The sequence below is a fragment of the Nannobrachium achirus genome (assembly GCF_963921795.1).
Source record: "Nannobrachium achirus genome assembly, chromosome: 15".
NCBI lineage: Eukaryota > Metazoa > Chordata > Actinopteri > Myctophiformes > Myctophidae > Nannobrachium > Nannobrachium achirus.
In genome coordinates, this window is record NC_137822.1 from 6370472 (window position 1) to 6385006 (window position 14535).

Sequence of the window (14535 nt, forward strand, 5' to 3'; positions counted from 1 at the left end):
TGCAAGAAAGTAGTTCCCGGCCAGGCAGCAGAAACAACACAGGTGCAGATAATTGGTGCACGTGGAACACTGTGGAAAGAAATAACGCACCTGGGTTTGATATAAACTGATTCAAGGTGTGGGTTATAGTCTCATATACCACAGCAATCAGAATCAAGGAATGGAACTAGCCGTTTTAGAAATTGTATTAACACACCACAGTGGTTCTCAACCTGTGGCCATTATAGATTGAAATGCGACCAGAGGAGGCTAATGGCTGCCAACAGTCACGTGCAACCGCAGGGATACATGGGAGAATGTGGTCGGAGCTTCCCGAAATACAGCACACAAAGCCGGCTGGTATCAGTTTAGTTGGCCATGCCCCCCGCAACTTTATCATCAATTTTAACATAAATGGGACCTTATTTTCACAAAAAGCATATCATCGTGATTGAAAGACAATTTTTAACTAGCGTTGTGAGCATGTATCAGGTGATGGATGGTGGTGGTTTATAATTATTATATTATTAATTATACATCATGACATGGAGCAGCATGTCAATCAATCACTATTTGAATGTTACACCCAGATCAGTGTTTAGTATTATTTGAGAGAAATAATCAACCAACTGAAAACAAGCCCAAAAGTAGCGACTATTTATAGGCTGAAAGAGCACTTTTATGCATAGGCCTATAACATTTATGCATTGGATATTTAAAAACAGATCTGTTATAAAATAAAATAAAAAGGAAAAAAACTGTGGGGGTCCTTTTGTTTAAACAAGGTCATTTTGGCACCCTGCAACCACCAATAATTTATACAAGCAACTTTACAGAAAACAAAGTTGATTTTAATAAGCAGAGCTGGCAACATTGACACAGATGTGTCCTTTCAGAAAACAAAACAAACAAAAGAAAAAATACGAGGGTGGCAAAAAGAAAAAGAAGAAAAAAGCAAGACGAGGATCATTCATTTGTTTAGTAGCACATTTCAACAAGTGCTTTACATAAAACATTAAAGATGGGGTGCAGTGATTTTTTTTCCCTCCTACAACATAATCATCAGGTTTTATGATTATATGAAATCAAGGTACAAGCATACAGACCACAAGCACGGACTATCCGAGACCAACATAGTTCACCAAGGGGCCAATCACGGCGAGCCGATCAGATGCCTTGATAGATAGCATTTTTAGGTTTTAGATGTTTTTTACTGATTAGGTGCGTGGTCTACCTGTTGTTATTATTATTTTTTCTAGATTGATATTCCTTTGCATTTGTTGTATTGTTGTTGATGTACTGACATATCTTGCTAATTATATTGATGTATTACCTGCATATTGTAAGTCGCTTTGGATTAAAAGCATCTGCTAAATGCCTAAACTGTAAACTGTAATGGTAAGACGGAATTCATCAGGACAGTACACATTTTCTTTCCAGCTGATTCCTCGCGACTTGCGTCAGTACAACCACATTTGCAATTTTCGAAGAATTGCACCTCTCTAGTTTACATGTTTTGATAACTTGGCAAAGTGGGTTTGGCTGTTTTTCTGCCATGGAGTGGTATTGGTGAAAAATGAACGTTTACAATTGATCCAGAATCATGATAAAGGAACAACACTTTTACAAAGACCTTGATGAAGACATTTATTGGTAAGGATTTTATTTTACACTCTAAATTACAATTTTCCCCAATAATTTCAAGCACTTCCCTCAGTCACAATGTACTGTACATCGAATCAGAATATACCTTGTTTAGTCAAGCAGATGTATCATTTCATTAATATTCATCATAGTGGTGGATATGGGTGTGTGAAAAACAAATTATCGTCACATCGTTGTTACCCAAGGTAATCCAACCAAAGGCAAAGTTTGCATAGTGACCGAGTGATTCATTTTACTGTACATTTCCATGGAAAACCCATCAAAAGAAAGGTGACAATGCTCATACAGTACAACAAGCACAACAAGCAGTACAGTGAGGAGGGAAGGGAATGGTTAGAGGAGGTGAAGCAGAGAGTTCATCATTTGGAGGATTTGCTATCAGGAAGACAGTGACCGTCTGAAGAAGAGACTTCACCAAAACACCCGACTCAGAGATCTGACACTCTCTGCTGGCATCCAAAACGTGAGATCACTTTAACCTTGTGTTCATTGTTCATTAAAATAGTTGTTTTCAGACTAGTTGTTCAAAAATGTTTAGTTGTGTCAATGTTACATTCACTCAATGAACTGCAATCAAATCCAGACATTGTGTTTTTATAGTATTGACAGTTCAATTGGTTAAATATCTGAAAACACAAATTGACATGAATCGAAAATGCACTGATGATTGTGCTGTCAAATGATGAAACTATATGGAATCATTGAACAGGTTGTGGGCGTCCCTGCTTCAACTCTCTCTCAACTAAGGGGTCCTTGGCCTGAAAGGCCTCTACCTTACTTTCAAAGGCCTCTACCTTACTTTCAAAAAAGTATAGGCCCCTCCCACAGATTTATGAAGCCAATCAGTATGGAATATCAAAACCTTGTTTGATGGTCATTGTAACATGACTCATGGGGTAATTTGTGCCTCGTTTGGTGAATAATATAATCATGCATGTTTCTGCAACAGTGTCATCTTAGCTTTTGTGGCACCCCATGGGTACAAATGAAATAGCTTTTGTCTAAAGCTGCACAATGTAACTTTCCTATGGATTTGAACCTGGTTTTCCTGCACAAGAGCTGAGCTAATGGAGCTTGTCTGCTTGCTCAGGGGATGAATTGAATCTTGTCTGATCATGTGTCTAGCTGATACGACACATGACCTTTGACACAATCTAAATTCAAGATTCAAGATTAATTTATTTGGTCCCGAAGGAAATTTGTCTTGGACATGCAGGCTGCTACATAACATACAACAGGACAAGACAGACAGAAAGTAAATTACAACGAATAGTGCACAACACACAGTGCTGACATACAGGTCAAGTGCATACATTACATTACATTAGACTAGAGTCATCACCCCTACTAACGGCCTGAGTTAAGCTGATTAACGGATATGGGAATGAATGAGTATTTGTATCTGTTCAAATGTCTTTTCTTGTTTTTAACTGGGACTCTATAACGTCTACCCGAGGGTAGCAGTTCGTATTCTGAATGCAGAATATGAGAGGGGTCAGCAATTATTCTCTTAGCTTGCTTAACTACACTTTCCTCAAATATATCTCGATAGAAGAGCAGGGAGACAAAATACAACCACCCTAATTGTATAAGTTAGAGTATTAACATACTCTATACCAAACAGGTTGTATAAGTTAATATATTGTATTAACATACTCTACCATCAGATATTACAGATATATTTTATTAAACTGCTCCACCATAGAATGCACAAAATTACATTTTATTCATTAATAAAAAAAGTTACATAAGTAAGTTAGCCTTGCCGAGCCATGAGGGCAGGAGCCTATCTCCTGTTTCTGTAGCGTGAGGCAGCTTGATGTACAAGTACACCCCCTGGACATGACGCTAGTACAGGTATGTCAATTGCAGGGACTTACCCCCCCAAACCCTTGATCGCTGACCTGACCAGGGTTCGAACGCCGACCTCCCAGTCTCAGGGTGGATGCCGGACACTCTAACCACAAGGCCACTGAGCTACATAGCGCCGCTTTAATGTAGATCGGCTATTTTCAAATATCTAATGCATAATAGGTTCAAAGTGCTCATTTAGCCCATATTTAGTCACTTCTTTTGGGCTTGTTTTCATAGAGCTGGTTGCTTATTTCTCTCGCTAAATCTGTCAACACATGTGTGACATCATGATTCAAATAATGACTGACAAGCTGCTCCATGATGCAAAATGATAAACCACCATCATCCATCACCTGCCTGTTACAACAACATCAGACAGAATGAACCGTGGATGCAACATCAACATGTTTGGACTGCAGCGAGACGGTAACAGGATAGGTGAGCACCATATAGGGACATCTGGGGCTGGGCACCTCCATGAATAATTGACAATTTTGTTCAAATGTTTAAAAAGTAATATATTAGAAAAATGGTTTTCAGTAAAGTGCACATCACTAGAACATGCTTATAACATTTGACAATTATTGACAATTAAGGACAATTAAGGTGTGTGTGTGTGTGTGTGTGTGTGTGTGTGTGTGTGTGTGTGTGTGTGTGTGTGTGTGTGTGTGTGTGTGTGTGTGTGTGTGTGTGTGTGTGTGTGTGTGTGTGTGTGTGCGCGCGCGCGCGCGTGCGTGCGTGCGTTTGTTGTTGTTGTTGATGATTATGAAGACAGTAAGACAGTCTTCAACGTTTTCAGCCCAAGGACCCCTTAGCTGAGACAGAGATGAAGCAGGGACCCCCCTCCCCCACTACAAATTGTATGAAACTAACGTTGCAGATTCAACCTTATTGTTTGACTATCATCAGTAGAATTTATGTTGGACTCATGTTAATGTGCATTTTCAGACACTTAACCACTTAAACCATCAATATGACCTTTCACTTTGAACTGTCTGCTCTTTTTTTGCCACTACACCAAACTATTTACACCAACAATACAGAATGCTGCTTGTGTTCAAGTGGGAAAGTCTCTGTAATGTACATCAGATGTGAGAGGCTGGCAGATTGCAGAAATGCCCAAGCCAAGAGAAGGATAAGAAAAAAACCCGAGGCAATTCAGGCAATGTTTCAACCACACTGGCTTGATGATGACCACCAGTGTGGTCGAAACATGTCAGCAGTTGCCTTTTTAATTTAGTAAAGGATTGTTCCTCTTTTTAACCTTGAATGCCTGCATGGATCGCCTCAGTTTCTTTCTCATGTCTTGATCCCATTTGATCCGTGAGCACCATCTACATCCTTTTACCCTTTTTACCTCCTGTGAGCACCTGGTTTCCCTTGTTTTCTTACTGACAAGAGTAAAGGATATTGGCTAAATTCTGTTCAGTGTCTGTGATAATTGGCAGTCACCACATATGGAGGAGACGAGGCTTCCTGTATCCGCGATCTGTTTCCCTGAACACTTATTGTTGAGTTTCCCAGGTTTGTGCATCTAATTGTTTTTGTTTGTGCTCAAGAATGTATTGTTAAATATGTAAGTAAAGATGTTAGTTCCAGCTTCCAGTGACCAGCTTTGGGAAATATATATGAATGCTACGGAAACAAACACTTAAAGGGGAAGACCACCCATTTTCAATATTGAACTGTGTCATTAATATATACCTTGGAGGAGAAAAGTCCACCCCTTCTGTGTTGCCTAGAACTGGAAGATTGATTACAACTTGATGACATCACACATTGTACTTTACAATACAACCCCCAAAATCAATCCTCCAGTTCTAGGCAACACAGAAGGGGGGGAACTTTTTTTCTATTTCCACACAACTCCTCTAAGGTATATTAATGACATATTTCAATATTGAAAATGGGAGGTCTTAATTCACCTTTAAGGATAGTGCTCATGTATGGTCACAATGTATGGTTGGAGAGAAAGGGGATGTTAAAAAGTTGTTGTGATGTTAAAAAGAGGAAATGGGCATGGGCAGGTGGTGTGTGTGTGAATGTGGATGTCTTTATGTCTTTATGTGTTATATGTAAAAAAACAAAACTATAAAAATACATTAAAAAAAAGATGTTGGTTCCTACGAATGGCCGCTAGTTTCAATTACGCTCCATTCAAGTGAATTGTGTTTTGCCTAACTTTACACTTGATTTGGAAAGTTAGACTTTACACTTGATTTTATTACCTTAATAAACATTGTCATAAATACTTTTAAAGTCTTGTTTAACTCACCATGATATGCGTTCTGTTAAAATATGGTCCCATTTATTTTAGAATTGAAGATAAAGTAGGGTAAGCTGTAGGAGGTGTAGGAGTACCCAGCATTCACCCTTGTCCCTTCTTCCTCTTCTTCTTCTTCTTCTTCTTCTTCTTCTTGTTTTTCGTCAAGCTTAACACATTGTCCCGCCCTCGCTGCGGTTGAAGCCAATAGCCTTCATTTCCGCTACCATTTCTAGACTATGGCGGACACCCATACGAGGGTAAAATAGGCTTAATTTACGCTCTGAAGAAACCTGGGGGTGATGTCACCGTTCCCTTAGTCCCAGTTTTCTCTACAGTCTGTGGGTGTGCCTGGCATCCAGTAGCACAGTGGTTCTCAAAGTAGGGTCCGGGGAACTCCAGGGGTCCTTGGGGGGTTTCCAGGCGGTCCCTGCCAAATGTGTTAATAGCATCAAATTCGGTTTAGCCATTTTAACCCTGTTTTACACTTCAAATATTCAAAAATACTGTAGGTGATCAATAACAAGCGTCACACTGTGTGACACTACAGTATGAGGTTGTAGATCGATTTGTTTATTTTATTGTGGGCTCGCCTTAAAAGGCGAGAACACTATGTTATCCTCATTATTTATACAGTGAGTTCCGCCGCATATCAATTTCTGCCGCAGACAGTACAAAGGCAGGGCCTTTAGATAATGAGGCGAAATTGGTGGAAAATAATCTGGGAGTGGTGTTAGCTAGAGTATTGGTGGAGCTTCACATGGCAGTTGGCACATTGCAGAATATAGTCAAGTTGGCAAACATAAGAAATAAGGAACAATTTATTTGATTTAGAGTTTTTATTGTGGGCTCACCTGAAAGGCGAGAACACTATGTTATCCTCATTATTTATATAGTGAGTTGAAAAATTGCAGATATACACCAGTAAGACTCCCTAATCGGGAGATAAGCGACCGTCAGGTCGCAGCGTGATTTTAGGCCAAAATGTGTAGGAGCTGTGTCCAAAAATGTGTTTGAAAAAATCGGCCTGAGGGTGGGGCTATATGGGACATATCCATGTTGATGAGATGAGTGTAGACATACTGTGGGGGCGCTAAATGGGACAGATCCATGTTGATGACATGAGTGTAGAGCAAGTGTGTACCGATTTGCGTGATTTTAGGGCAAAATTTGTAGGAGCAGTGTCCAAAAATGTGTTTGAAAAAATCGGCCTGATGGTGGCGCTATATGGGACAGATCCATGTTGATGCCATGAGTGTAGACATACTGTGTAGCGATTTGCGTGATTTTAGGGCCAAATCTGTAGGAGTAGTGTCCAAAAATGTGTTTGAAAAAATCGGCCTGAAGGTGGCGCTAAATGGGACAGATCCATGTTGATGAGATGAGTGTGGACATACTGTGTACCGATTTGCGTGATTTTAGGGCAAAAATTGTATGAGCAGTGTCCAAAAATGTGTTTTGCAAGAATCGGCCTCATGGTGGCGCTTGAAGAGGGCCATGTGAGAAGTGATGTGTGGAGCTTGTGGTTTGGCAGGCAAGGAGTATGTGTGCAAAATTTGGCCTGGATGGGGGCAACGGTTGCGGAGATATGAGCAGGGCAAAAGTGTGACGTGTGACTCACTGTGGTTCACAAATACAAGGTAATTTGAACAGGAGATGGAGCGACGTGCAACCACAGTGCAGGAAACATTATCTGGGTCGCGGCTCCTAATTGAAGGATGGCAGGAAGTTAGATGCTTGCATTCTGCACGTAACTATAGAGCCTACTTGTACAGTCATCTCACTAGAAACACATATGGAAACTTACTGAGAAACACCGCCTGAACCATGCTGCACCAGACAGTAGATGTCTCATACAGCGGCCACAGAGATCACAGGAGGTCACAGGAATAAAACAAGGTTTAGAATGAACTGTCTGAGTGAGAATGCATTGTGTCTGATCACAACAGTTGCCCTCTCTTGTCCTAGAATAGGACAACACTACCAGTAAGACTCCCTAATCGGGAGATAAGCGACCGTCAGGTCGCAGCGTGATTTTAGGCCAAAATGTGTAGAAGTGTGGAAAAATGTGTATGTAAAAATCGGCCTGAAGGTGGCGCTAAATGGGACATATCCATGTTGATGAGATGAGTGTAGACATACTGTGTACCGATTTGCGTGATTTTAGGGCAAAAATTGTAGGAGCAGTGTCCAACAATGTTTTTTTCAAGAATCAGCCTCATGGTGGCGCTAGAAGAGGGCCATGTGAGAATTGATGGGTGAAGGTTGTGGTTTGGCAGGCAAGGAGTATGTGTGCAAAATTTGGCATGGATCGGGGCAACGGTTGCGGAGATATGAGCAGGGCAAAAGTGTGACGTGTGACGGAGGGACAGACGGACAGACAGCCGGTGGAGGTTTTGGTAGTAAGTGCGACCTGACGGTCGCAAAAAAAAGAAAAATAGCAGATATACAAGCTCACAGCGCGGCACCGAGTGCCGCGCTGCGAGCTTGTAGATCTGCTATTTTTGAACAATTGTGAAAATTAGAATTTTGACCCGATTCTATAAGTGTCTTTTGAATCCTTCGACACTAACTCTGGGGGAGCCCAGGATCGAACAGATTCCCAAGTGGCCACTCTACCTCCTGAGCCACTGCCGCCCACTAATGCTTTCTCAAATCCACACACACACACACACACACACACACACACACACACACACACACACACACACACACACACACACACACACACAGATTGTGACAGATGGTGTGTACAAGAAGTATTTTTTTTTTTATAATCTCCCCACACTTAAAACCCCCATCTCTATCAAAAAACTAATTCTGTGTATTCCCCGGTTGGAAATTATTTTTTGCTTTAAACATGATTTGAGCTGTTTCAAAACATATCCTTTACATTCAATGCATTTAACTGTAAAAACAGAGTTTGTATTTTTGTGTGTGCGTATATTGCCCATTATTCTATAATATTTTTGCAGATGCTAACCAGTGTCAACTTTGGTATTGCCTCATCTAACCTTCAAACCAATTATTGAAACTTAATGCCTAGATCTGGGCCTGAGAGCCAAGGTGAGTTAAGACCGCCCGGGAATGTGCAGTGAAAACATTTTCAGCAAATGTAGTGTGACAAATCATTCATCACACTGTATCCAGGGACGTGCTGGCCATTGGGAAAAGCGGGACAACTCCCGAATGGCCGGTTCATTCCCGGCTGGTCCAGGCCGGCCATTAGGAAAAATGAATAAATGAATGTCCGCCTTTGTTCCATTTTGGGGGCTGGGCGGCCAACAAAGTAAATCGTCACTGTCGGGCAGAAACCTCGTATCTCCAAGTTTCAAATTTGTAATTTGTTTCGCAAAGCAAAGCCCTGCTTCATCATACAATGCCGTCGCACAAAAGTAGTGAAAACAGCAGATCTACAAGCACACAACGCCTCGCGGTGCGAGGCATTGTGTGCTTGTAGATCGACTGTTTTCACTAGTTTAAATCATTTTTAAAATGATAAATACAAAACAAACGGTTTTGGACGTACAAGGTTTCCACCCGACAACGACGAAATATAACTCATGTAATTGGCCCACTGGCTTGTCACTTTGTCACAAATCTTTGAGTAGCAGCAGCGCTATAGAGAGAGATCTCTCTCCCGGGCTGAATCAGGGGCCCAGCACGTCCCTGACTGTATCTATTGTTATGAAGAGTCCTATTTATTCTTCCCCACTATCACAAGGTGAAAATACAGAAATATTATTGGTGGGTCGGGAACAGAATAGGAGGAACAGGCAGTGTGCAGTCGATAGCATCAAATACAGTACACCAGTGTCTGCCCAGAGTCCTCACTCTCAGGCAGCATTCACACACATGCGTGAGACATATTCTCCGTATCGTCTGAGAATGAGGGGGGGTGGGAGTCCAATGCATTGTCAATGGAAGGTTGTTTGGTTTTTTTGTCGTTGCCGTGTCTCTTGCTCAACCGAAGGCTGTCTTTTGGCCAAGAGACACGGCAACGACAAAAAACCAAACAACCTTCCATTGACAATGCATTGGACTCTCCACTCCCCCCTCATTCTCATACTACACGGACACGATAGCTGTCGCAACTGTGTGTAGCGCACCTTATCTGTCTGATAAGCAGCTACTGCTCTCTGTATTCCCAGGCTCAGGGGATTTGTTATTCTTGCAGTGTTTCTCCACAGACTCCAACCTATCTGCAGTTTTCCTGCTCCTACAAAGCAGTGTGTTCTTCACATGCTTTCTGAAGTCATCTGACACAAAGTAGTAAATAAAGGGGTCTAGACAACAGTTAAGGCTGGCCAAACACAGAGTGGTGATATAGAAGACATGTCCAGTTTTAGTCTCTCCAATGCTCAGCAGATAGTAATGAATCACCAACATGATGTTACTGGGGATGAAACACACCAGGAATGTCACCAGTACCGTCGCAATCAACACCAAAGCTTTGCGACGGTTCTTTGCTGCTGTTCTGTCTACGCTACCTACCATCTTCTTCTTTAGGTACCAGAACATAAGGACATAGGCTACAACTATCACTATGCAAGGAATAAGAAACACAACGGTGGCCATTAACATGAAGTAGTAATAACGGTACTTGACAGAGGCGAATATGTCATTTGAGTCCCATATGGCAACAATATCATGGCAGGTGGTAATATTGAGGTCTATGACTCTAACTGTGTGATCATACTGGTATAGAGGAATGGTGGTGGTCCAGATGAAAACCCAGATGGACACACAGACACCAATTGCCACTTTGTTGTTCTGCTCAGAAAAAGGATCGACCACAACCCGGTACCTCTGGACACTCAGCCAGGCAATGAAGAGGATGGAGCAATACATGTTCCCATAGAAGAACCCCATCAAAACTTTACACATTCCCTCTCCAAAGATCCAGTCATTTCCATTAAAGTGGTAAGCAATCTTCAGGGGGATCCAGATGACAAAAAGCACGTCAGACAGAGCCAGGTTGGCCATGTAGATCGTTGATGGATGCTTCTTCTTGGTCCTGAACAGAAACACCCACAGAGCCATGGTGTTGGCAGGCAGGCCCACAACAAACACTATGATGTAGAGGATGGGGAGGAAGATGGTGGTCAGATGACTCTTCAGTGAGTCAGCTGCTACTTCATCCACACGAACTCGAACCTCATATGCAATGTAATCTGTTTCATTATTGACATCATATCCATAGTTCTCCACAACCCCAGGGTAATCATCATATGTTTCATTATTGACATCATATCCATAGTCCTCCTCAACCCCAGGGAAACTGTAGTTGTGTATTTTTCCATCAATGTCATCCATTTCATTATCCACATAAACTTCATCATCTCCATTAACTATACTAACATTGAGGTTGTGGTCCACCACAAGCCCTGCAGGTAAACCATGTCTTGGTCCTTTGTTGTCCTCTGTTGCTTCATCCACACTAACTATGCGCTGGTCCTGGCGGTCCACATGATCAATGGAACCATGACCTTTGTCTCCTTTAAGAAAGTAGACAAAACAACGGTTAGTTTTACGTTTGTGATGGATATTTTACTGGTATGTCTTTCATGTATATTTTTGAATATGTTGAGCTTATTGCAACAAAATTGTATTATTCTTCATAGGTAAAGCCCAGCTTGAGAACATTGTTTTCATATACTGTGGGCAGACAGCTACATACTTTCTGTTATAGTTGTGGTTGGGATCCAAATGGCCTGATATGTTATACATCACATGTTTCTACCACTGTTAAAGATAGTGGATATAATGTGTGAATTATATTATGAGGACATCTTATCACAGTTCAAAATATTTGTTTCAATTAATCTGCTTTGCAAATAAATTATTCATGAATATTGACCTAAAAACAATGCTATCTTGTAAGCTCTCATATATTCTTAAACATATATATTTTGTAATAGTTTCCCAAATTCCAACATCATGTTAAGAAATATTTATCCTACAGGTACTTAACTACATTGAGCCTTACCTGTCATCCTCACTGCATTTGATGTTGAAATCCAGGTGAAAAATAGCATGACTGACAGTAATCCTATGGAGGCCATGATTCTTGATTTGTGTGTGTCTTCTTCTCTTTTCACTACTAACATGAACCTTCTGTGTAAGAGTCCCACCCTGAAAGCCAGGTGAAATATAAGTATTGCCATCTGTGAGACTCAGTGAGAGTACCTCCCCCTTCTCTCCAGGGTGGGACTTAGTAGCATAGTATAGATGCTTTAGCTTTCAAATTTTAGATTTTCTTTTTTACACACCATTATTATGTTCTTATTTTGATCATAAGGCCCAATTGCTGAAAGTCTTCAGGTTTTCTGCAGAATGTGTTTGACTTGTACACACAGTTATGTGTTTCTGATAATACTATTGTCCACTCCATTTGTACTGTATGTACTGTATTAGTTTACGCGCATGTCTTGAAAATGTTAAGCCGCACTTTGAGACTAAACATATCGTCACTGTCGGGCAGAAACCTCGTATCTCCAAGTTCCAAATTTGTACGTTTTTTCACCAAGTAAAGCCCTGCTTCATCATACAAGGCCTTCGTCGCACAAAGGTAGTGAAAACAGCAGATCTACAAGCACACAACGCCTCGCGGTGCGAGGCGTTGCGTGCTTGTAGATCGGCTGTTTTCACTAGTTTAAATCATTTTAAAAATAATAAATGCAAAACGAACGGTTTTGGACATACAAGGTTTTCACCCGACAAAGACGATATTTTAAAGATCTTTTATGGGGTCTTTTAAAGATCAAGCTGAGATGGCAAAGGTATGCGCTCCCTCTGGGCTCTGAACTCTGAGTGATCAATAAGACAAGTCCAAACCTGTTTGAATATATGTGCAGATATGCCCAAAGTATGTGCAGAGTTTGCATTAAAAACTAGAAAACAGGCGTCTAAGTTGTGTGTTGCCTGCCTAGCATCCAGTGTTAGGCCTCACTTAATTCTGATAAATTGCTCCAGCCACTGAGGAGAAGCGGGCATACAGTAGCTCAGACAGTCAGACAGACAGACAGACAGACAGACAGACAGACAGACAGACAGACAGACAGACAGACAGACAGACAGACGTCGCCTGATTAACTGTAGGATAGGATAGGATAGGATGGGGGGAGTAACTGTCTGGTCTGGGAGATTGGTGGGGGTAGCCTTTCTAGGCTATAGCGCTGATCGGCTCAAACTGCTCTTTTCCTCAGCCAAAGAAGTAAGTATTCACGTGTTGCATTGAGAGCCTCACAATTAATCTCACACATCTTGTTGAAGATAGATTTGGTGGGGGTGGGACAGCATCTCAGACATGTGACCTAATGAATTAGTATTTTATATGCAAAGCAAATGTTTTTCACACCATAACACAACCTGCTCGAGTCCTTGCTGCCTTAAAAGTGTTTATGATGTCTATGAAGTAAGTTAAAGCAACAACTAACAAATTTACCTACCGTACATACAGTATACTTAAACTAGTAAGACGCCTCAGGGCGACAAGCGACACAGTGATGTGGACATCCGGGTTTGTGGACATCAGGTATGTGGACATCAGGGATCTCCATATATGGGCATAAAAGGGATTTGTTCCCCTGGCATCACAGGGATCTCCATATCTCCATATATGGGCATAAAAGGGATTTGTTCCCCCTGGCATCACAGGAATCTCTCTAACAGGGAATCATTAATATTGATGACATCAGGGAACTCCATATATGGGCATTAAAGGGATTCTGTTAGTGTGACATCACAGTGAAACAAGAGCGTGATGTCAGAGCAGCAAACCCATTCTGGTAGAGTGGTTCCCCTGACATCACAGTGACATCAGAGCATGATGTCAGAAAGGCAAACCCATAGACCTTAAAAATGTGTACACGTCTACACGGACACGAACAAGCTGTGACGTTTCTCATTGTAAACTGCGACCTTTGGTCACAATAAAAATATTTATTACAAAAAAGTGTAAAATGGTTACAAAGATTTGATAAAAAACATACAGTATTTATACAAACAAAGGACCTTGACATAAAAGACAAACACAAACCCACAGAAGCGGCTATGAAAAGAACAAAGCCTGAAACTAGAAGCAGTGCTTTTCCGAGCATAGGTCTTCGCCATGGGTTAGGGCGTCCTGGTGGTGCTATAATAGGCCAATGTGAAAAGGGTGGTGTGTCTTCTTCGCCAATCTTCGGCCTTTCACGGCAATCGGACGCTGCATGCATGAGTTGAGGCGTTGTGTTCCAAAAATGTGTTTTGCAAAACTCTACCTGCTGGTGGCGCTATAACAGGCCGATGTGAAAAGGTTTTTTTTCCTTGACCTAGTGGGAATATGTGTGGTAAATTTCACGGTAATCGCCAGCTGCGTTCATGATTTGAGGCATTTTGTTCAAAAACTGAGCAATCCTGCAAACTTTGGAAGCCAATATTAGCCAATTAGAATGGAATATGAAATATCGGACAGATCGGTCTTGATCACATGACTATAGAGATACTGTGTACTGATTTGCGTGATTGTTGGAGAAAATCTGATGGAGTAATAGCAAAGAATGTGTTTTACATAAGTTGGCCTCCTGGTGGCGTTATAAAAGTCAAATGTGAAAAATGCACAGCAAAGGATTTTCCTTAGCCTCTAGGCAGTGCGCATACAAAGTTTTCCACTGATCGGTGGAGTTAAAGTTAAAAAGATGAATTGGCCTGTTATAGCGCCACCAAGAGGCTGATTTGAGAAATGTTACATGGCATTTTTTCTTCCACTGCCTAGTGGGAACGTGCGAGAC

The 14535-nt window shown here is 41.4% G+C and overlaps 1 protein-coding gene across 1 annotated transcript; it reads right to left on the minus strand.

Moving 5' to 3' along the window:
* Positions 1-9871: 9871 nt before the first annotated feature.
* LOC308299187 (proteinase-activated receptor 2-like) lies at positions 9872-11757 on the minus strand (the record flags this gene model as incomplete). Its single annotated transcript, XM_080742905.1, has 2 exons — positions 9872-11259; positions 11751-11757. 2 exons carry the CDS (start codon positions 11755-11757, stop codon positions 9872-9874), a joined length of 1395 nt encoding a protein of 464 aa, XP_080599031.1.
* Positions 11758-14535: the final 2778 nt, after the last annotated feature.